The 21,857-nt window shown below is 43.8% G+C and overlaps 1 protein-coding gene and 1 long non-coding RNA gene across 18 annotated transcripts in view; one reads left to right on the top strand and one right to left on the bottom strand.

Moving 5' to 3' along the window:
- CD44 (CD44 molecule (Indian blood group)) overlaps positions 1 to 21,857 on the bottom strand; it is an 84,060-nt gene that overhangs the window by 30,958 nt on the left and 31,245 nt on the right. For 9 of the 17 annotated variants that reach the window (XM_032840982.1, XM_032840984.1, XM_032840985.1 and 6 more), the window contains exons 2-5: positions 18,705 to 18,870; positions 14,935 to 15,068; positions 9,693 to 9,761; positions 6,819 to 7,049 (exon numbers count right to left, since the gene is read on the bottom strand). In XM_032840982.1, coding sequence (XP_032696873.1) covers positions 6,819 to 7,049; positions 9,693 to 9,761; positions 14,935 to 15,068; positions 18,705 to 18,870 — 600 coding nt within the window. Of the gene's footprint in view, positions 1 to 258; positions 388 to 2,690; positions 2,811 to 6,818; positions 7,050 to 9,692; positions 9,762 to 14,934; positions 15,069 to 18,704; positions 18,871 to 21,857 lie in introns of all 17 variants that reach the window. The other 8 variants (XM_032840975.1, XM_032840976.1, XM_032840977.1 and 5 more) reach the window with 2 other exon arrangements.
- LOC116857114 lies at positions 16,794 to 17,763 on the top strand. Its single transcript, XR_004380697.1, has 3 exons — positions 16,794 to 16,814; positions 16,938 to 17,098; positions 17,710 to 17,763. It is a non-coding gene; the product is annotated as an uncharacterized LOC116857114 (long non-coding RNA).

Here is a 21,857-nt window from a genome sequence, read left to right as displayed (position 1 = left end):
CAAGAAAGACTGGCCCCCTTTCATAGTGCTCTTAATAGCCTTCTTCAGGCCTGTATTAATTCTATAGAATAAAAAGAAGAAATCTACTTATTAGTGTTATCAACTCAAACATATGGGTCTCTGAGCTCATGACCCTTTGAAAATCATCAAAAACATGTGTGAAACCAGAATGCATTTCAGACTTAGTATCCCTAAGGTCAATGAACTATTGAAAACTGTCAAGAGATCTTATGAAATGAGATAATAATAACTCATTACCAGCCATTATCGTTGTTGTGTGAAGATGATTCTTGGACTCTGATGGTTGAAACCACCATGAAAGCCAATCCTGGGCTTCTCGCCTCTTGGTTGCTGTTTTGGGACTTGTACCACTAGTGCTCATCAAAGCTGTTGTAACCACAACGGAATTGACGGTTGAAAGGTTAATTATCAGCCCCTAAGAAATAGCACTGTATATGCTTCTACTCTTTTACTACTCAAGAGAGTCATCTATACTTCATATAGATGGCGGGAAGAAATAGAAAAAGCACAGAAGTTCCACTTTATTTTCGAGGCCCATACTGCAGGTCATAGAATGTCAGAAATGGAAAGACCTTAAATATCATCTTGTTCATGATTCTCATCTTAAAGAGGAAAAAACTGTGCTGGATGGAGCTTGCCTTGTCTGTAGTCCGAAAGGCCAAATGAAGGGCACCTGGGTGGCTCAGTGGGTTAAAGCCTCTGACTTTGGCTCAGGTCATGATCTCAGTGTTCTGGGAGCAAGCCCCGCATCGGTCTCTTTGCTAAGTAGGGAGCCTATTTCCCCCCCTCTCTCTGCCTGCCTCTCTGCCTACTTGTGATCTCTGTCTGTCAAATAAATAAATAAAATATTAAAAAAAAAAGAAAGGCCAAATGACAGAGAGTGTGACAATAGTCTTTGAATTTTGAAAAACTGTAATGTAGAAGTGGGATTAAATTTTTGTGTGTGCTCCCAAAGGCCAAACCAAGGCCTGTGGTGATTCATTGTAAGTGGAACAAATATTTTCCCAAATGTTGAATTTAAAGGTTATAATCTGGACTATCCAACAAAGAACTTCTTCATAAAAGTTGTGTTCCTCACCATCAGAAAGATCACTTAGCAGGAAAATTATGTAGATCAAATCACTGGAAGTGTTGACTAAGCTAGACTATTGAAGATGCTCTCCAAATCTGAGAGTCTATGATTCTGAAACCAAGCTCTCCAGGGTCCTAGCCCTTCATGTTCTATCTTGGCCAACCAATATCATTCTCCAAGAATTTAGGGTATGATATTTCTGCCAGCAATCCCAGACACTTAATCCCAGCAATCCCCAACACACAAAAGAATGCCACATGAAGGGGAAGCTGGAAAAAGATGCCTTTCCACCTTTTTCCAGTTAGTGTCCAGATCCTCCAGCAATTTTGCCCATGGTCACTTTTTTATATCAACACTATATTTTGCAAAGCAGAACAGGACATTTTTGAAAAAGAGGTAATCAGTCAGGAAAGATGGACAGAAATGAAGTGACCCAAGGATCTCACGAATAAGATCAGAAGTAAGAATCCTGGTTTGAAAACTTCCCCAAACCACCATTTCTGCCACCATAATGTGCACCAGAAGAATATTAAAGAGTGGATAAAAAAACAAAAAAAAAGTTGAAGCAGTGAGGCCGAAACCATCGTAAAATCCCCCAAAACAAAAGTAAGGTGATTAGATTTTTTTCAGCTATCAAGAAAGCCCAGAAATGGCCCAAGATACAACATTGACAAGACTTTTTCTTTCCAATGTTTGTTCTATGAAGATAAACATTGTAAACATTTAACATTTAAAAATAGCATATTCTTTATTCTGCGTACCCCCTCCAGCATGACCTTTATCACCATGATATGAAATCACAACATAACATCAGCACTATTTTCCTTATGGGAATATTTGTTAAAATAAAATATACTTTATTCAACTAAGCTGAATATTTGTTAAAATAAAATATACTTTATTTGACTAAGCAAGTATTAAGGACCATTTTTATTATTCTCCTTCTGCAGAAAGAATGCCCAATTATTTTAAAATATGACCATATCCTCAATCAACAAAAGCTAATAAATGAAGATATGCTTGTAATCTCTCATTGTTCTGGACCTGGACTCTTTTCCCCCATAAGCTCTCAGTCCAGAATACTTTGCAGGGATTCAGAGTTAATGGTCAAACATCCAGGCAGTCTAGATTCTCATGGAAAACAACAGGTCACCCCTCCACTTTAGAGCTGAGGGCTGAGTGTCCAAACAAGTACACAGAACCTACACTTTCCATCCATAAGTCAGTATTTCCCTCTATTATTACTGACTGTGATAAGTAGACCAGCAGAAAGTAGGAGAATGCATTTTCTAATAGGCTTCTTTCAAAAGGATCTGTTCTGAATGAATCTCCTAGTTGAAGCTCCTGAAGGAAAACTAATTCTGATTCTATGTGCATGCTGCCGAAAGAAAAACAAATAGAACACAGAGGATTATCTAACCGTATCCCCAGATCCATAGGCTTCTCTGATAAACAAAATGGTATCAGATACCAATTCCTTAAGGATGGAGACAGAACATCAGTCCCAAACTTGGACATGATCATGGATACTCTTCTCCTTGATGCTGAAAAACTTGGCATTGAGGACAATGGATAAGCAGAAGACAGAGCAGTTTACCTGTTGTTGCTGCTGCTGTGTGATCCTGAGTCTTAGGCTGTGAGTTACCAAACCAGGACCACATCCAATGCATTTGCTCCTGAACTGCTGCTTGGCTGTTTGAGTGCACAGTTGAGGTAACTGCATCAATTATGAAAATATCATTTAGTGAGATCTTTCTACAAACCTTTATTCTCCACTCTATGTATATGTGACATCTGTCTCTATTGTAGAGCAAAGATTAGAAAAAGAAAGATTGAGGCCTGGCTTTATCTTTCCAATCTTCTGAAGTATCTTGGAATCTTAGAACAACATGAGAAATGCAAATTCTGGATGGGTGTCAGTTCAGAGCTACTCAAACTTCAGACGGAACCCTCTGAACACAGGCTCAGAACAAAATAAAGTAAGAACTTAACAACCTGTGAAGGAAAAGAGATTTTATGTTTACTTGATGAGGTGACCCAGTCATGGACTGAAGGTCTTTGATGCAACATTTCATAAAGTTGCTTTCATTCATCTGTGTTTGGAGTGTCTTCAGAGGTGCTTGCTTGTGTCTTCTGGGCCTATCCTTCACGCCAGTAGCGTATGATAACAACTGACATTTCAAAGATTCACACACACTCATTAACTTCAAGTCAAGCTTGATGCTTGAGCAGGAACCTTGCAAAGGGTGTGTGTTCAAAACGACGAAATCAGATAAAGCTTTGTCAAGTCTCCCTCTATAACCTTCCGTCACTTGTAATTCTTAATTTGGAATGTGTTTCCAACAAAGAAACAAAACTGCCCAAGCCAGAGAAATTCTGGACACTATTCAAATTTGAGAAAGGACAATCAGTGATATTTTGCAACTTGAAATCTCCCATTTGCCTCTCAAGTAGGACTTGGGTCCAGAATGTTTCCCTGCGGAAGAATAGCAAAGGTCATCAGGACCAACACCTAAACAAGCTGAGGTTTTTAAAAGCCATTTTGAGCTCTACCTCCCTTTGAAAATCTGATCTAAGTTATGACTTCTGTCCTCAAAAGAGTGATGTGACACATACACATTCTCAAAATTCTGTATATTATTTCAGGTTCTTGAATGCCTTAGGGCCCATCATTGAGCCTACTGGAGGTCCATGAACACCAGGTTAAAAACTTTGACCCTATATTCACCAAATGTCAATAACCTTTGCAGTATGTTCTGTGCTAGCCAAGGACACACTGGCAAAGAATAGAGACGAGACACAGGAGCCAATTTCACCAACAATGTCTCCAGATCCACCTGAGCATCCCCCCTGAAAAATTCTCAGGCACCCATTCTGCCCTCAGAAACTTTATTACAGAGTTCCTGCCACCTTCGCCCTATAGAAGGCCAAGAAGAGACCAACAGGAAGTAAACATACAAGAGCAAGACAGAAATAGGAGTTATTTCTACTTTCCCAAAAGGAGTCATATGAGATTTGGGGAAAATGGAAGAATCTACTGTCTAGCCAGCAGAGTTTCCAATTTTCCCCACCCACGTAGGTGATGCCAGACCAAAAATATATATGTATATATTTCTTTGACACCCAGAAGACAAGGAAATGGAGCGTTCCAAGGTAGGAGTCTCTGCTTCCTGAATAGTGTACGTTTCTGGATTCCAGAGAATTCCAGATCACCAATAAAAAAGAGGCTGATGACATGCCCCCAGAAAGTCTCTTCCAAAAATAACATTTATAATAAAAAGCCTGCTGGAAGCCAAAACCTACCCAGGTGGTTGTTCTTATTGGCTTTCCCTATTGCCACCCACCAAGGACCCTTACGGAAGGAATGAGCTGCCAAACTAAAGATGCACTTCTCTGTCCTCCTCTTGACATCTGTCCTTCTGCATGCATTAGGGAGGACTTGCAATCACTCCTCTCCACCAAGACCCACCTTTTAGTCCAACAGTCATGAAGCTTTGGGAATCTCTACACTGGGCTCAGAAACTGGGGTCTATTCAGGAATTTACCAGTGGTAATCTTTTCTAGTATGCCATGGGTTGCTTTCAAGTTTCCACCTGATTTTTTTTTTCTTGGACACTCTTCTTTGCATGCATGGATTTATCTGGAGCTGCCACTGGCCATTTAGATGTTTTAGCACTTCGGTGACTCTCAGGTTGGCCCTGGACTCACTCTTTTGGACCAGTGAGTCTCTCTGTTCCCAAACTACTAAGAGAAACTTAGCTAAGTGCTTTGAAAAGAGGAAAGCAAGATTCTTTTCTCAACCCAAATCCTGAACTATGCTTTCGTGAAATCTCAAAGCACTCCTTCTCCTTGGTTTCTGAACAGTGGATGGGCTCCACAAATGTCAGTCCAACTGTGGGCCCCCAGTAACTAGGGCAAAGGCACAGAGAAGACCTCAAATATTGGTTAACATTTGGCAAATATTGGTCCTTATTTCCCTTCCGTATTACTTTCTAATGGTACTTACCACTGGATCCCCCAGCATTAGAACAGGTACATAGTAGGTCCTCAAAATAAGTATGCTGACTACCTAACTTGGGCAGGAAATGTGCAATCCCTAAAAGATGTGCGGACTATTCATTAAATGTCCTTGTTGCCTTTCTAAAGTACATGTGTAATACTCACTGTTTGATATAGACTAATAATGACTTCAATGTGAATTTCACCTAGTTCCTCAAAGGTATATTTTGCCACGATTTTCTTCTTTGGTGGGAACTAGTACTTTGGAGTAGACTCAATCTGCCTCTCGCTGAGACCACTAATTGTTACGTTTGCCAACATCTGACAAAATTGCATGCTCTGATGATAGGAGCCTTCTGCATGGTTACTTTAACAGGGCAGGGAACTCAGGGGCAGCCAGCCCCCAGCAGCAGGGCCTACTGGGTTTGCAGAAGCTCCTCTCCAGAAAGTTTGTCCATGGGACCACAGGAAACGAGGTGACGCAATCTCCAGAGAGCCAGTAGTCTGGGAAGGCATCAGCCATTTGAGAATGTCTGCTTCCTGAAAATGCTTCAAAGGATCTGCAGAGAATGACCAGACTTCGGGCCCATTGGTACTGCTCCCCCATCCTTAGCAAGCTGCTCACAGAAATTTAAAACACTGTTGAGCAAGTAGCCTTTGGCTAAATCATAGTGCTCTGAAGGTCACCCTGAGTTCTGGGTGACAAGGCACAGAAAAAGGCCCTATGCAGCGCATTCCCAAACCAGTGAATGTCAGCCACACCCTTGGGAGAGCAGAGTCCTGCCCCACAAGAGCAAAAGCCTGGACAAAAGAAAATCCACACCATAAGAGGAAAGTTGCCCAAAACGTGGATATCCTACTTCAGTTCGAATAATCCTCCACAGAAGGAATGCAGCCAATCTGGAAACCCGTCTTAAACCACAGGGAAAAAGTAAAGTGGAAAGCAAAGAAGGAGGCCAGAGGGAGATGCAAACACTTTCCAAGGACAGTGGAGCACAAAGGACAAAACCCCAAAGAAATCGAATGCAATGTTGCCATATTTCCACTCTCACAGTCCCCAGGTAATGAATTATCCACGTTACCACGCAAGTATTAACAGCTTTCCCCTAGAGGCTGCAAGGAGACAACTTTTAAGTGGGTTGAGTTTGATCAGGTAACTCCTTTAGATATGCTTCCTTAGACTGAAACCAAAGGAATTGTTTAGTAAATCATGGACGAATAGGACAGAATATCGCACCATCAATAATACTGCATAAATCAAGTTAAAACATAAAAACATAGAGTTAAGATGAAAAAAGTAGATGGGATGGTATGCATCTGTTAGGATCCCAACATTATGAGAACAATCTTATCCAAAGGTGGGAAAGAACAAGAAGGAAACATGTAAACATAAAAACAGCTTCTGTAGCATGCCTGAATTGTCACCACATCCCTGGGACCAAAGAACAAGAAAGTCTTCTAAAAAATCTTCCAGTATGGCGCTTCTTACCCCAAGGTAAGCAAAACAGAGAAGAAGATGGAAACAAAACAAAACAAAACAAAACACTGCAGACAGTAGCAGGCAATGACTACAGGTTACCATAATACCCCCTTCCCCAAATGGTGTCCCCAACTTCTAGAGACAGGAGACAATCAACACACAAGGGAATGCTGATCACCCAGGAAGCTCAGAGCCGGTTTTGTAAACAAATTACCACGGGAAAGCACAGTGATTCATTCTCCTTACTGGTAATGGGGGTATTCTCTGGGTTGTCAGACACCCCGGTACTATCTTGGTCCTGGGTCGGGTACACAGTTGGAAGGAGGGTGTGGAAGACGTAGCCTCCTGAAGTGCTCCTCTCGCTGGAGGAGCCACTGCTCACGTCATCGTCAGCGGGGGTGCTGGGGTTGATGTCTTCAGGGTTCGTTCTGTATTCCCCTGTCTGGCTGTAGCGGGTGCCATCGCGGTTGACAATGGCTGGGGGAAAGAGAAGGCACTTTCAGAACTTGGCAGCTGACGTTTGCTGAGTATAGGAAAGACTGTGGGTTGTCACATAAGACAGTGACTTCAAAGCTATTTTTCTTCATTATCAAGCAAAACAACACCTAACTACCTATCTAGTCAGGGGGGCAGGGAGCAGGGGATGCTCTAAGAAAGTCTACCCTCCCCTGCCCACCTGCACCTGCTGGAAATGGGGAGGGGGAATGAGGGTGTGTTTGGAAGTCCCCATGTTTGAATCTCAGCTGTGTGTGCCCTTAGACAAAGCTGGTACTGAGCTTCAGATTTGTCATTGGTAAAATGAGGATGCTACTCCCCTTTGCTCTGAGCCCTATATGATACGTGGTATGTGAAGTGCTTAGCACAGGATCCTATATTGACTTGGTCTCAATAAATGATAGTTCTCCCACTGGTTCCTTTTCTCCCTTCCAAGTACATATAAAATCTGTTGCTGTTAATTCCATCTACTTCCAGAAAGGATTGGAAGTAGGACATGAAGAGGTTAGCAGTCTCAACAAGGAATATATATTTGCACATCCATGAAGAAAGAGGCTTTTCTTCTAAGGAGCAAATTTTGTCAGTCTACGTGAACCCCTTCTCTGGCTAAGAAATCAGCATGCCTAAATGATGACTGAGCCTCCGCCCATCCTCCGTGAGATTCAGTCTTGAAATTAAGAGGCACGGAGGTATATAAAGATCAGAATCTTTGATTTAAACAAGGAAATGTCTAGAATGGACAGGTGAAGGAAAAGCAAAGCAAATTCATTCTTTGCTCCTCCCTGAGAGGATTTGCTGCCTTCAAGTCTGGGCCACTCACCGTATAAGTGTGCATTTAGCTAAAATTATCCTCTGCTATATTGCACTGGACAAAATGTTCCTTTTGTTAACCTATCTGGCTTGCCCAAGTAGAACTATTAGTAAAACATACATTAGAAAATATCGCAAGGGTGCCTACGTGGCTCGGTCAGTTTTGGCTCAGATCATGATCTCAGGGTCATGAGATCGAGCCCCACATGGGCTCTGTGCTCAGTGGTGGGGGTTGGGGGTTCCGCTTGAGACTCTTTCCCTCTGTCCCTCCCCTCACTTATTTTCTCTCTCTCAAATAAATAAATAAATCTTAAAAAAAATTGCAAAATCTCAAACACTCTGATAATCTCTCCAGATGTAGATCTGATTAAAAAATATCTGACCAAATTTCTACAGATCTGGACTTTGAAAGGTATTGCTGGGGACCAAGGAAATGGGAAGTTTATTGAACATGACTATGGTCCTGACATGCATTGGACATACTACTTTTCTTCATTTTCATTTCAAATCTCACAGGTTTTCCAATATCCAGATGAGAAAACTGAGGCTCAGAGAGACAGTCATTCCTTTGAGATCACCCAGGTGGCAAGGGACTAGGATTCAAACCAAGCCTGACTGAGACAGCACATCTGAACTTGTGAGCCTCCCTTTCCATGAGGCACGGGTTGGGGACAATTTTTGGCCTAACGGTACAGGGCTGGATTTGCGTGGCCATGATGATTCTCATCCTTCTGTCGCCTGCCACCTCTGTTCCCTTGCACAGGAAGGGGTCTGTCTCTTAGGAGGCAGAAGTCAGGCCTCCTCAACATTATGATACTTCTCAAAAAAAGTGAGGTTCAGAGGCCATAAGATCAGGGTTAATAAGTTGACCTCTTTGAAAATTTTGGTTGAGATTTTTGTTCTCATATACTGCCAGACGCCTACATCTTGGGATCATCAAGATGATTTTAGGTGGATGTGGTATAAATAATGTTGAAATTAGAATTAGAATTAGAATTAGAGTTAAATTAGAATTCTCTTCCAGTACACAAATAATCAATCAAACAGAAAATTTAGGGGGCTGGAATGCATCTCCCCCTCGCCCTTATTAATCCCTCCCCATGAAAGAGAACATGGCTCAGACTCAGAACCTTCAAGCAGCTAGAATTTAAGAAGACTATTTAATTTGTCCTACATGTAAGTGTATTTTTAAGCATACCCTCTGCTTATGACTGGGGGTTTTGTTTTCCATTTGTAGGGGATTGTTGGTTTATTTTATTTTGTTTTATTTTTTGAAGATTTATTTATTTGAGAGAGAGAGAGAGAGAGCGAGCATGAGCAATAGGGGCAGAGAAGGAGAGAGAATCCCAAGCAGACTCCCCGCTGATCATGGAGCCTGACATAGGGCTCGATCCCACAACCCCGAGATCATGACCTGAGCTGAAATCAAGAGTCAGACACTCAACCAACTGTGCCACCCAGGCACCGCTGCAGGCTTTTATTTTTTTTTTTTTTAAATAAACTCATTTAAAGCGGAAAAGAATAGGCCAATTAAGTGAAAAATATCAAGTAAATGACTGTGCTGTGTACACAGAGGTGCCCAAAAAGGTGAAAGCAGTTTTCAAATGACTGCAATTTGAGGAACAATGTGTTGGGGTCAACGGAATAGCAGTTTCAAGCCACTGTAGGAAAAGGGGAAGGGACAGTGAATCACACCCAATGTCCCTCGCCTTGGGAAAATGACTGCTCTTCTACTCAAATATGAAACACAGAAAGTAGACCTGATCCCCTTCCCAAGAATGGGAACACCCCACTGAAGTCAGAAGAGATACGTACTTATGGTAATTGGTCCTTCAAAGGCATTGGGCAAGTGTGTGACCGATGTACAATCTTCTTCGGGTGGAGCTGTGGAGCAGCAAAGAGAAAAACCATAAGAACTTTAAAAACATAGGAGCAAAACTGATGTCTACTTCTATTAGTCAGGATGGGGTTTTATTAAAGCTCTATTTGGTAACTAGACCTTGTATTGAGATCTAAACACTCAGAGAGCTTTCAACTGGCTTGGCTTTGCAGGGAGAATGGATCCATTTGTGGATGATAACTTTTTTTTTTTTAAGATTTTATTTATTTATTTCACAGACAGAGATCACAAGTAGGCAGAGAGGCAGGCAGAGAGAGAGGGAAGCAGGCTATCCGCCGAGCAGAGAGCCCGATGCGGGGCTCGATCCCAGGACCCTGGGATCATGACCTGAGTTGAAGGCAGAGGCTTTAACCCACTGAGCCACCCAGGCGCCCGTGTGGATGATAACTTTTATACCGTGTGTGTGCATGTATGTGCATGCACTTCTGTGTCTGTGCACAAGATGGCAACTTATTTCTTAGACTGATTTCTCTCAATGTTGCTTCTTGTCAAAGAGGAAGGGAGAAAGGGATGGATGGATCAATGGATGAATGAATGAATGGATGGATGGATGGATGGAGGCAGGTCAGCAGACTGCTATCACAAGGAAGGCTGTTACCACAAGCATTTTAGGTGTTCTGTCATAAATCGCGAGGTCCTCATAACATTGGACAGAAACATCAGTTCAACAAAACAGGGCTTTGTTGCTTCCAGGTCCCAGAAGCTTCTTTCCTACAGATAAAGGGCATGTCCCTTGACCTGCCTATTTCTTTGACCCATTGTGAAAACAACCGGCAGATTTATTCACCTGGAGAAAACCAGGTCTTAAGAAAAGCCATTCTTGCAAAGGCTAAGTAAAAGACATCCCAGAAGAGAGTCTCAGAGAAAGTCACCTCCTCAGTAAGTCCTCTCCTCACCAACCAATCTCAACCAGCCCCTTACCAATCCCCCACACATATCACCATCACATCTTTGCTTACAGTTCTCCTTCTGACTTACTGCTGCCTCACATTATCTTGTTCATTTTACATGATGGCTGTTCATGGCACATCTCTCAACCCCTAACCCCTGCTACCCAACCCCCTCACCTCCAAAGAGCTATAGAAGTTGAGTAGTGATAATTAGTGACCTTATTTATCTTGGCCAGAACATTTATGTATGACGGGGTCAGAAAGACACTCGACAAATACTTGTCGAATGAATGAAAGAGGAAGTATCGATATAATTCCCACAGGCCCATGCTTGCAGAAAACATACCTAAGATGTTAACCACCCCCCCAAAATGGTCTACAGTGATGAACAGGTCAAGAAATGTTTAGATGAACCATGAATGGAAATGCCATAAGAAACTCTGTTTTAAAAAGTTTAAGATATATCAGTTCATTTATTCATTTTAAGCATTACTCATGAAACAGATTAAAATAAAAAGGAGCAAAAAAGATGAACATGTTCCTGTTTCTACTTTTAAGGAATCCACAAGGTCATGGACAACAATAACAATTAATATTTCTTTAGATTTTTACAGTTTTCAAAAAGTGTTCCCAATAATTTCCTCATTTGAAAAGCAGGGCAGATAGCCTCCCTGGGAGATCGTGAAGAGTATCTACACTGTCTGCTCTGGTAATACCACCAGAAACCCGCCTGACCCATGAGAAGCTTCTGATACTTTATGTCGCACAGGCCCCGAAACAGACTTGGATTATGACTTCTTCATGGCAGGGGTGGAACCACTTTCCCCGAATTCAGGCAACAGTAGTGCCCTGGGAAGAAATTTCTAAGGGTTAGGTTGTGATAGAATGGGATACAATGTAAAAAACACTAAGACAGTTTTGGAAATCATTAGAGCATTTGTTCAAATGGACCTTCTTCATGCTCCAGTTCCCCTTAACTTTTAAAAAGAACACCAAACCTGGCAAGCACAATATGATGAATGGTGACCCAATTGTGCAATTAATACATTCATGCTCCCATGTCAGACAGCAGGGCCTCACTGACAATCTTTTATTTTAATGATTTAATGTTTAATGAACACAGCACTGCTGGGAGCATAGGGCTTCGTGAGATTTTCCTGAACCTAAGGAATTGTTAGAAAGACTCTGGGGCGGGCTTCCTGGTGGGCTGCACCTCTAAACAGTGCTTCTATTGCCCCAAAATAGCTGGGAGCAATGTTAATTACTCAGTCTAGCCAGTGACTCAGTGCCAGATAGAAAGACATCTTCCTCAACGCCTGATACATTCTAGATATCCAATAAATATTTGTCGAGTAAATGAGCAAATGAGTAGACAAATAAATGTAACATCTTCTAAATTCTACCTTCAAAAAAGAATGAGGCATTTTACTGGAGGCAAACTCCAAAAATGAACTAATTCAAGCCAGTTCTCTGGGCTCTTAACACAGAAGTCACCAGGGCCTGAGATATAAGGCAATCAAAATAAAAATCATGGGGCCTTTCCACAGTCTGCCTTATTTTCGTCTATAAACCACAGGCTATGTTTTACAAAAATACTGCTGAAACTGAAAGCATATGGAACCTATCTGCTAAGATTGTGCTGGTCTGGTCCCTGTAGACCAAAAGGGTTTGGAGGGGGTCACATCATTGGGTCTTGACCACCTGCCTGCAACTCTCAGTTGGACCTTTCCGATGGGATGCTCTGCCTAGAACAGAAGGTTATCCAGATCCATAGTTCGCTTAGCACCTCTCTCATCACCATGACATTCAGAATTTATTTATCCTTAGATAAACACTCTTCTCCAGCTTCTTCATTCTTTTGTTTCATCATTTCAATGAGGTTACCTCCCAAGACAAAAAATGTGGCTGCTGGTTCTTTCTCACCCTACTTGCCCAGCAGAGTCCTGATGGCATATAGTTGATCCAAAAATACTCTTTTTAAGACTTAAAGAAAAACTTATAAAAGCAGTCTATATCCATTAAGTAAACTTGGATAAAAGAAAAGGAAAAAATCTTCTCCTTAAACTACTTTAAGACAGACATTTGGGTATGAACACACCCCCCGGAAATTCTTCAGCTTTTCAGCTGCTTTAACACCTCCCCGCAAAGAAGAGGAAAGTTAATCAGGAGGGTTCACTTCCTTCTCTGAGGCTAGACCCAATCCTGCAGGGAAAACTAAGGGGCAGGGAGACAAGTCTCAGTAGTAACTTGTCCACATGGTTGCCATTCCTGGTAAAACGGTGGGAGCTTCTAGTTTTTTGAGTTAAAGTTCTTTCTAGGAAGTGATACTAACTTTTTAAAACAGGGGAGACAATGTGGATTCGCAACAACATAATTTATTGTGTCCATGTCCTCAACAAGATTCAGTGGGGGAAGAAAGGGGTAGTACCCACTCTCGAGTGTGCGTCCCACACTAGCCCAGTCTCATGTGACCAGCCCCTTCCTCTAAAACACAAAGTCTTCCCAAATCCCCCCTCTAACCTCTGGCACTAAGATAAGCTATTGAGACCCCATGCTGCTCTGTGTCTACTTCTCCTTTATTTGCATGTGGTTTTCCTCAATATTGTGTCCTTAGAACAGACATTCTAGGTATATGGGTACGGGAACTGGGTGGGGGCCATGCACCATTTTGCCTCATGGGGACTCTCCTCTTTTTGGCTAAACTCCATTTGCATTCCTTGCTCATATACCAGGGAATAAGAAATAATCTACAGTTTTCTTCTCTTTTTTGTGAGCGTCCCCCCAGAGGTTTAGGGACTTGCCTATATTTGACATAATGTATTGGCTTCAAAACACACCATTTCAACTATCAACTCTGAAACTTTCTCTTTCCCCTAATCTCTAGATTTCTCTTCTGAATTCCCACTTCCATCCCTACTTCTCATGCCACAGTGGGTGGCCGGCAGAGCCGAAAGCTACTGACGTAATCTAGCAATTACTTTGATGCCTACCACTTGCACTGAAAACCCCGTGCAGATTTCATACTCTCCCACATGTGATATCTGTGTTTTTCTCATGCAAACAATGCCTTAAGTCATCACTGAATAACATCTGTGTTTGTCTCATACAATATTCTTTAACCACTCTTCAGCTAATTTAACACCCTCCTTCCCAACTCTAAGGAAAACAGATATGCCAGGAAGACGTATCGAATTTACCTCATGGTTCCGTCTTCCCTTCACAAAATCTCAGACCTTCCTGAGGAACAGAAGCCCCAGTTTGAGAAGGAAGTAGTCAAACAACATTTGATTGTTGGCATTCAAAAGCTTGACATTTGTGTGTTTGACCCTTCTCAAGAGACCCTGAAGATACACAACGTGGAGAATTCTTGAATTCTGCTGGAGCCTGAATTAGACTAATAAACATGAGTTTCTAGGGCAGTGGTTGGAAGCAAGTCCCTCTGACAGGCAGAGTGGCCAGGCCTGCAGTAAAGCACACACATCTTAACTTGGTTTTCTTGTTCTCTGGTTGTCAAGGCTCTCAATTGTTGGGAAAGGAAACTCAAGAAGGTCAAAGGCCTACCGTACATACATCCTCCCAGCTTTCTCTCCAGGCCCAACATAGAATAAATACTTCTAAACCAAGCCATTTGGCTTGTACCCCAATACCATCATTAGGTTCATGTCACTTCCTGATTCAAAACCCTGCAGTGACTTCCCATCCCACTGAGAATAAAATCCACACTCTACCATGGCCTACAAGGCCCTATGGGACCCGGACCCTGCTTACGTCTCTTGACGTCATTCCTCAGCATTCCCCCTTCTGATCACTGGGCTTTATCCACCCTGGCCTCCTCGGTGTCCTCAGAATAAGTTGCAGTGCTCCCCCATGCCTGGCTTGGCACTGCTGTCCTCTCTGCCCATGGCTGTTCTCCCTGACACCAGTTGGGGCTCTCTGTCAAATGGACCTCCTCACAGGCACCCTCGCAGGCCACCTTCTCAGAGAAAAGCTTCCCTAGCACTCAGAACCCTCTTCTTCGGCTTTCTTTTTTATAGCACTCATCACTTTTTGACTTCGTATGAGGTATTGACTCTTTCTCTCTTTCCTGTCAGCCTCCCTGCCTTGCAAGTAAGCACTCCGGAGAGAGGAAGCCTGTCTCTGCTGCGGCTGTGGAGATATTCAATGAGCATCCATTGTGTGAATGGAAGCTGTATGACTCCCTACTTAAGCCAAGACTGATGTGTGTCCAAGGCCACCCCAGACACAAGACCATCCCCTTGGAACCAACCTGAGGCATTGAAGCAGTACGTGTCATACTGGGAGGTGTTGGATGTGAGGATGTACACCCCTGTGTTGTTGGCCGCACAGATGGAGTTGGGGTGGATACGGGGGATCACCACATGCCCTTCTATGAACCCGTACCTGCAAAATGAAAGCGAGAGGTTATCTCCCTGCAAGGCTGCGATGGGGACTGTGTGACGTGTCATCAGATGACATCTCACACAGCACCCGGGGTCATTCGGTTCACCTCTGGGGATCATACAGGTTTCAACAACTGGTTACGTGAAATCCAGAAACAACAGCCAAGAAAGAGAAGGAAAGGGATCAACACTGAGGGAAGCAAGGTGATTTTATTTAGAGCTCTGTAAAGAGCTTTAAAAGAAAAAAAAAAAGATTCATGGAAGAAAAAACTGACTTTTTAAAAATAAAAAAGTTTTATTTAAATAATCTCTACACCCAATGTGGGGCTGAGACTCGCAACCCTGAGATCAAGAGTCACACACTCTACTGACTGAGGCAGCCAGGTGCTCTAGGAGAAGAAAACTGCTTTCAAATAAATTATGTGGGCAGCAGTGTCAAGTCAGTTTGAACATGTGGAGGAAAGCCTGAGTCACTGAGGTAGGATCCACTCTGGCTCTCTATCGCCTTCATATTTTCCAGAAAATACATCAGACGACCAGTTCCCATAAGCTAGGGCTAGGTGGCTCTTCCTTTCAGTCCACACAGGTCAGACCTGCCTATTTCCCATCCTCTACTCTTCCTTTTTTGTGTCACCTTTCCCTGTGATTCCCTCCCTCCTGACTCCATTGCTATAAACACGAAGCCTTGTTTATATGCTAGAACACAGTATATTTTCTTCATGAGCATCCCAGGCATAATTTCATTGCCAGTGGAAGTAAACTGACTGTCATTAAAATGGAGTAATAGTGATTAAGTAAGTAGATAGCGGTGCCTCATTTAGCTCAGGAATTTTCCAGAGGCAGCTCAGTCAGAGAAGTGCGTAAGCCCCCTCTGCCCTCACTAAGATGTTTCTGGGAGCATGATGGAGACTGAGGCCCCGTGGGGTACAGCAGAGAGCACCCAGCCTCTTCAGTCCGCATCTCGGAAGCTAAGTACTCACTCACTGCACAATCTCTCCTGGATATAAAATGCCTCCAAAAATAAGATATGTGCGGTGAAGGGGTTGGTGGCAGGGGTACGGTAGAGAGGACCAAGCTAAATCCAGCAAGTTTCTGAAAATGCAATGCTGGCTAAAATGCATGGCGGTCTCGCCTTTTTAATCTTTGCTACCAGAGGTAACAGTTCACAGTTCATCATCCTGCAAGACCCACGGAAATGGCTGTGAGTTTGAAATTTCTAAGCACACAGAACCCATCGGGTCCATGTCGCAACTGTAGCTTGCATGACTAATTCCTCCTCTGAAAGGACAGACTGGTTTCTCCAAAGACTCCTTAGTTTGGTGGGGAGAGAGAGAGAGCAATTAAATGTTAATAAGTTTCCATCTATCTGGGAAATGCTACTAATCAGGGTGGGGCAGACAGAAGAGAGTGGCTGCTAGGGTTTTATCCGAGCCTATAAGTCTCAGCCACCTGTCTTATGGCAGAGATCTGATTCACAGCGCCTGAGTGAAATTATGGAAATGCGTTTTGCAACACTTAATACCCGCTATGGGTGGAAGGATAGATTTCTTTGGCACCGTTTTTCTTTTTCTTTCTTTCTTTTTTTTTTTTAATGGCAACACTCTGGTGAGCCTACTCCCCACCCCGCCCACATCACACTGGGAGATCTGTGTCACACTGACATTCTAGAATCTACATTCCCTTTTTAAGTTATGCCCCAGTTGTTGCCACCACAAGCCAACCGCCCCTTGTAGATGTCCCACCACATGTGAGTTGGGATATTAAAATTTATATATGTGTATATCCTGCCCCAGCAAGTTGCTGTTCACAGGGAGGAAAGAAACGCTCAGCAAATCCACACATCGTGCTTCTGTCTCCCCCTCGCCCTTAGTCCCTCGGGAGGGTCATGAAATTCTTGCCCTGGGCTCAGATGAAGCGGAATTAGCCTCTGGACCCCTCCTGGTGCAAGCGACATGGCCCTGGGTGAGCTCTGGCATGTCTGCAAGCTTCAGTTGCTTCATCCATAAAGTGCAGAAATCAGATCAATGCCAGGTGCAGTCCAAGGATAGAGGGGACGTGGGCAAGTGGACAGCAGGGTGCGTCCCACCTCTAAGTGCGCAGAGCTTAGCCCGTGGGAGTCTGCAGAAATCCCCTTGCTTTCAGCAGATGGGAACATTTCTGTGTTTCCTAAGTATGTCTTGTCTGTATTTCACAACCCAGATTCAGTCTAGTAAGTCTACTTTCTTAGGCTACTGGCCGAGTCAGGGCCATATTTAAACAATTAGCCTTGGGAAGGGGATGCATGGATCTGCTCCCTGGCCCGCCTTGGGAGCAGCGGACAGAGCTTCTCCCTCTGCTGCTCTCGGGTTCTCCCAGACCTAGCTCTGAATGCACGCAGATGTGCGTGCACGTCGGCCCTTTTTTTCAGAGCAGTACCGCTGAGTAGAACGTTCTGCAGGAATGGAAATGTTCTGTCTAGAATCTATGCCCTCCAATCTGGCAGCCGCTCATCACCTGGGGCTTGTGGAGCAACCAAATGTCAACAGTGTCACCGAAGAACCAAAGCTGAATTTTCTTTGTCATTTAGTGCAAATTGCCACATGGGGCTAGTGGCTACCTTCTCAGTGCCATGTGGGAGTAAAGATTTATCTTTCCGTTTTCAGGAAGAGGGACCCCGCTGCCCCTCCTGATGTGTGTGCATCCTCTGCAAGCAAGGGCCAGGGTAGGCACGTTGACATTATATTTCATGGTCTGAATAAAGCCTTCCCCGACTTGACTTTGAAAGAGCAGCCTGTGTTTGCATGTGTGCATGTGTGTTTAAGAGGAAGGGGAACCACTTTATCTAATGACATTACACTGTAAAAACAGGGGGGAGCTGCTGGCAGGCTGGAAACTTCAGAGCAGTTGTTCGGATTACCCAGAGCTCTTCTAGTGAAAACAAACCAACCAAACCACTTTGCCGTGGCTGTCACCACTACTAGCTCTTGGTGTCTCCCGCTCACCACAGGGTCAGCAGAAATTCAAACACACAGGGCCACTGCCTGCTGTGAGCGCCCTGAGCAGCATGGCATGAGCTGGAGTCCAGGGAGCTCTGTGATGTCCCATGCAAGGTCTCTCAGGAGGTCTCCTGTGTCCCTCTGACCACTTCCCTCTCACTTAGAATAACACATCTTAATAATTTTCATGTCCTTTTATTTCTGGTCAAGCCAGAGCAACACAGAAGAGAAACAAACACACGAGAGACAGAGAGACAGAGAGAGGGAGTTGTTCGAAAACGCTGCTTTGAGCCAAGTCTGCTCAGCCAAGACTCCACAGGCTCATATTTATTTTAAACACTGTTATTTGGTTTATGTTTTCTTGTGGTTCCGACAATGATACTGCACGCTGCTTCAAAGCTGGGAGAGCGCTGTGGAAGCACTTTAGGCAAGAGGATTCCAGCTGCTGACCCTTAATGGCCTCCTCTGGGCAACCCCACTATGATTCACGAAGGTGTCTTTAGCCAGCTTTAAATTCCTGTTGTCCTACAGGTTCCAGGTTGACTTGGCCAAATTGATAGGTGGGGCCCACCCTTCAGGCAACCATCCATCAGCTGTCAGAGAGGAGCCTCTGAGGCCTAGGCCCCGCCCCAACGCCCCACCCCCAGCTTTCCTCCTCCTACCTGCAGGTCTCAAACCCAATGCTCAGGGCTTTCTCCATCTGGTCCATGGTGGGCAGGCTGCTGTTGAAAGCCTTGCAGAGGTCAGGAGCCTCCGTCCTGGAGATGCTGTAACGACCGTTCTTCTCCACGTGGAACACACCTGCATATCGGCAGGTTATATTCAAATCTGTGGGATGAAACAGAAATGGTACATGCTTTTGCATAACTTATTTGGGAAGGGTTAAGAAGTCTGTCTGAGGGTAAATTCATTAAAAACAAAAACAGCCCCTGGGGCTAATAATACAGTGTATGTTAATTTTTTAAAAAGGTATAAATAAATAAATCTTTAAAAAAAGAAAAGAAAAGAACAAAACAGAATGTCTCCACTGGCCAGAGCCTTCAACATTCACTCCAGCATTCCAAAGCACCACACACTAAGCTCAACTCTGAGCTAAGACACAGTAAAGGAGCATCACTCTGGCATTGTCTCCATTGGGTACTCTACAAACAAACATTTTTTTTTAAGATTTTGTTTATTTCTTTAACAGAGAGAGAGAGAAAAAGAGAGAGCAAGCGCACAAGCAGGGGGAGTGGCAGACAGAGGGAGAGGGGGAAGCAGATTTCCTACAGAGCAGAGAGCCCTATGTGGAGCTCGATCCTAGGACCCTGGGATCATGACCTGAGTTGAAGGCAGACATTTAACTGACTGAGCCACCCAGGCATCCCTACAAACAAGTTTTTTAAAAGCATATGACTTTTTTCTGATTCTTAAAGTAATACAACTTGTAGAAAACTGACAAAATTCAGGGAAATAATGAAGGAAAAGCAAGGTTATCACTACTGCCAACACTTGAAATATTTTGTTTTATCTTCTTTCAGTTTTCTGAATGTGTGTGTGTGTGTGTGTGTGTATACTTTTGTACTTATATAGTTAATACTAAATGTACAGTTTTAGATTTGGGCATCCTTTTTTCTACTTTATCTTATACCATGAGCATTTTCCCACAATCATGTGATATCCCTCCCTCCCTTGTAAACTCTAATGCTTCTGGTTGCACCCAGAATAAATGTCCTCTTCATGGCTGACAAGACCTACAGGAGCTGGCTCCTATCTCCCTCTTGAACCCTCAGCAGCTCACTCTGCTCCAGGCATAAACTTGCCTTCAGTTCCTTTGGACATTCTGAGCTCTTTGCTGCCTTAGAACATATTATCTACCATGCCCTCTGTCTAGAATGTTCTGTTCTCAGATCATCACGTTTTGTGTTTTAGCTCCACGTCACTCCCTCTTAGAGGCCTTCCCTGAACACTGTTACCCAACCCACGCATCTCCCTCACTTGCCCTGCTTTGGTATCCCCACAACAACTTGTTTATTTATTTGTGCATTCAATTATTATCCGTCTGCCCTTCCTGTCATAGAAGCTCCAAGAAAAGCAAGGACCCTTTACCTGTTTATTTGGTTTCTCTAATTCTTACAACAGTGTGACGGACAGTAGATGTTCAATAAATATTTACTGAATGAATAAATGGTTCCTTAAAATTTCCTACAAAACACACCTTCCACATATTGACAGAGAGAGCCAAGATCAGTGGTTGGCTCCCAAGAGTTAATGGCATTTAAAACGAAGCCTAATAGCTATCAACTGGCTAAAGCATGATTTAATCCAAGGGCTCCTGTGAATTTTGCAGACATGAATCTAAAATCTCAATAAGGAGCTGAAGAATTATCTGCTTCTACCTGATTCTATGAAACCATCTCACAAGGCTTCTAAACCATTAATAGAAAACTCCTTTTTCTGGGGCTGTGTTATCATCCCTAGTTGGCACTCCAGTGAACTCCAACATGGAAAGGTGATGTCATTGAAACCGTCCTGGAGGAGTGTGATTTCTCCTGACCACATCCTTGAGCCTCAAGTGCAGTCCTTGGCCGACAAAGAAGCTCACTGACGTTTCTGCTGGGCCTACCATATGGTGGACCATGAGCCAGGCCGGGCACCATGTTGGTAGTTAGAAGCCAGCTCTGGATTCAGACAAAACTGCCTTTAACTGACTCTATCCCTCACTGGGGCAGGTCGAGAGAAAGTCAGAAGATCCTGCTTATGAATCAATGAGAAAACTGAAGCTCAGAAAAATGAGTTGCCCCAGGAAGTGAGCACTTCTATCTAGAACCTGTAGTTGATTTCCTGAATCTCAGCTGCTTTGTTCCTCAGTTCTGAGCTGATAGCCAGGGGCGGGGAGGCCTGTTACTGCAATGTCCTTGGGTCCCCAGCACCTCTGGGGTTCTCTGGAACCCCATCTTCCACGAATGCCAAGCAGCGAATGTATGCATGTGTGTATGTGTTATTTATAGGCAAAGAAACTGAAGCTCAGAAAAATTAAACAATTTCCCCAAGTCAGCCAATGGCAGAGTTGGAATCCCATCTCGGGTCTGCATAGCACTGAAACCCACCCTCCAAACCACTTTGCTGTGGACCTGGGATCCTTCCAGGTCATTAGAGCGAGATCGGCTCTAAAGGGGAGAAGCGCTCCAAAACAAGGGCCATAGAAGGACAAACACACGGCTGTTGTTGGTGAGCTGAATCAACAACAACCGCTTTCTCCTTTCCGAGCAGGAAGCAGTTCTAACCACCAGGAAGCGGTGTCTGATGATTTACAAAATAAGATGATGAGAGAACTGTCAAACTTCTGTATGATCTTCCTCGCCTCTGAAAATACTAAAAGAAGAAGCAAGAAAGGGAGCTTCGATAAGACAGAAGCCTCCATCAGTTGCTTCTCTTTTTGTGTCCTTAGCATGTGGGTGCATTTTAAAAGCATCAGTACTGAGTGGCCTGGAGAGCGCATGTTTTTCCGTGATTCGTTCCTTTTGGGGGTGTCCTTCAGCAGCTCACACAATGCCTGGCTGATGAAGGAGGAGGACAGCAAGGAGGGAACTGCACAAGGCTCTTTTGAAATATTGTTTGTTCTCACTGACATTTTCAGTTTTGGCCTTTGTCAGCCAGTCTTCACGCGGTGGGAAAACTGTCAGGCCGGGTGACGGCCCTTCCGGCGGCTTTCCTCGGCCAGCATACAAAAGGAAAACACAGCCTCGCAGTCAGCTTCTCGGAGGGGAGGCTGCTCAGGGGAGGCCATGGGAGCGGGGTGATCGTCCTGTCACTGTGTGGCCAGGTGGCCGCTG

The sequence above is a fragment of the Lontra canadensis genome, unplaced genomic scaffold, assembly GCF_010015895.1.
Source record: "Lontra canadensis isolate GAN:19392208 unplaced genomic scaffold, GSC_riverotter_1.0 scaffold118, whole genome shotgun sequence".
In the NCBI taxonomy this organism is placed as follows: domain Eukaryota; kingdom Metazoa; phylum Chordata; class Mammalia; order Carnivora; family Mustelidae; genus Lontra; species Lontra canadensis.
The sequence above is the reverse complement of the archived record's forward strand: the minus strand, read 5'-3'. Positions and strand labels throughout refer to the sequence as shown.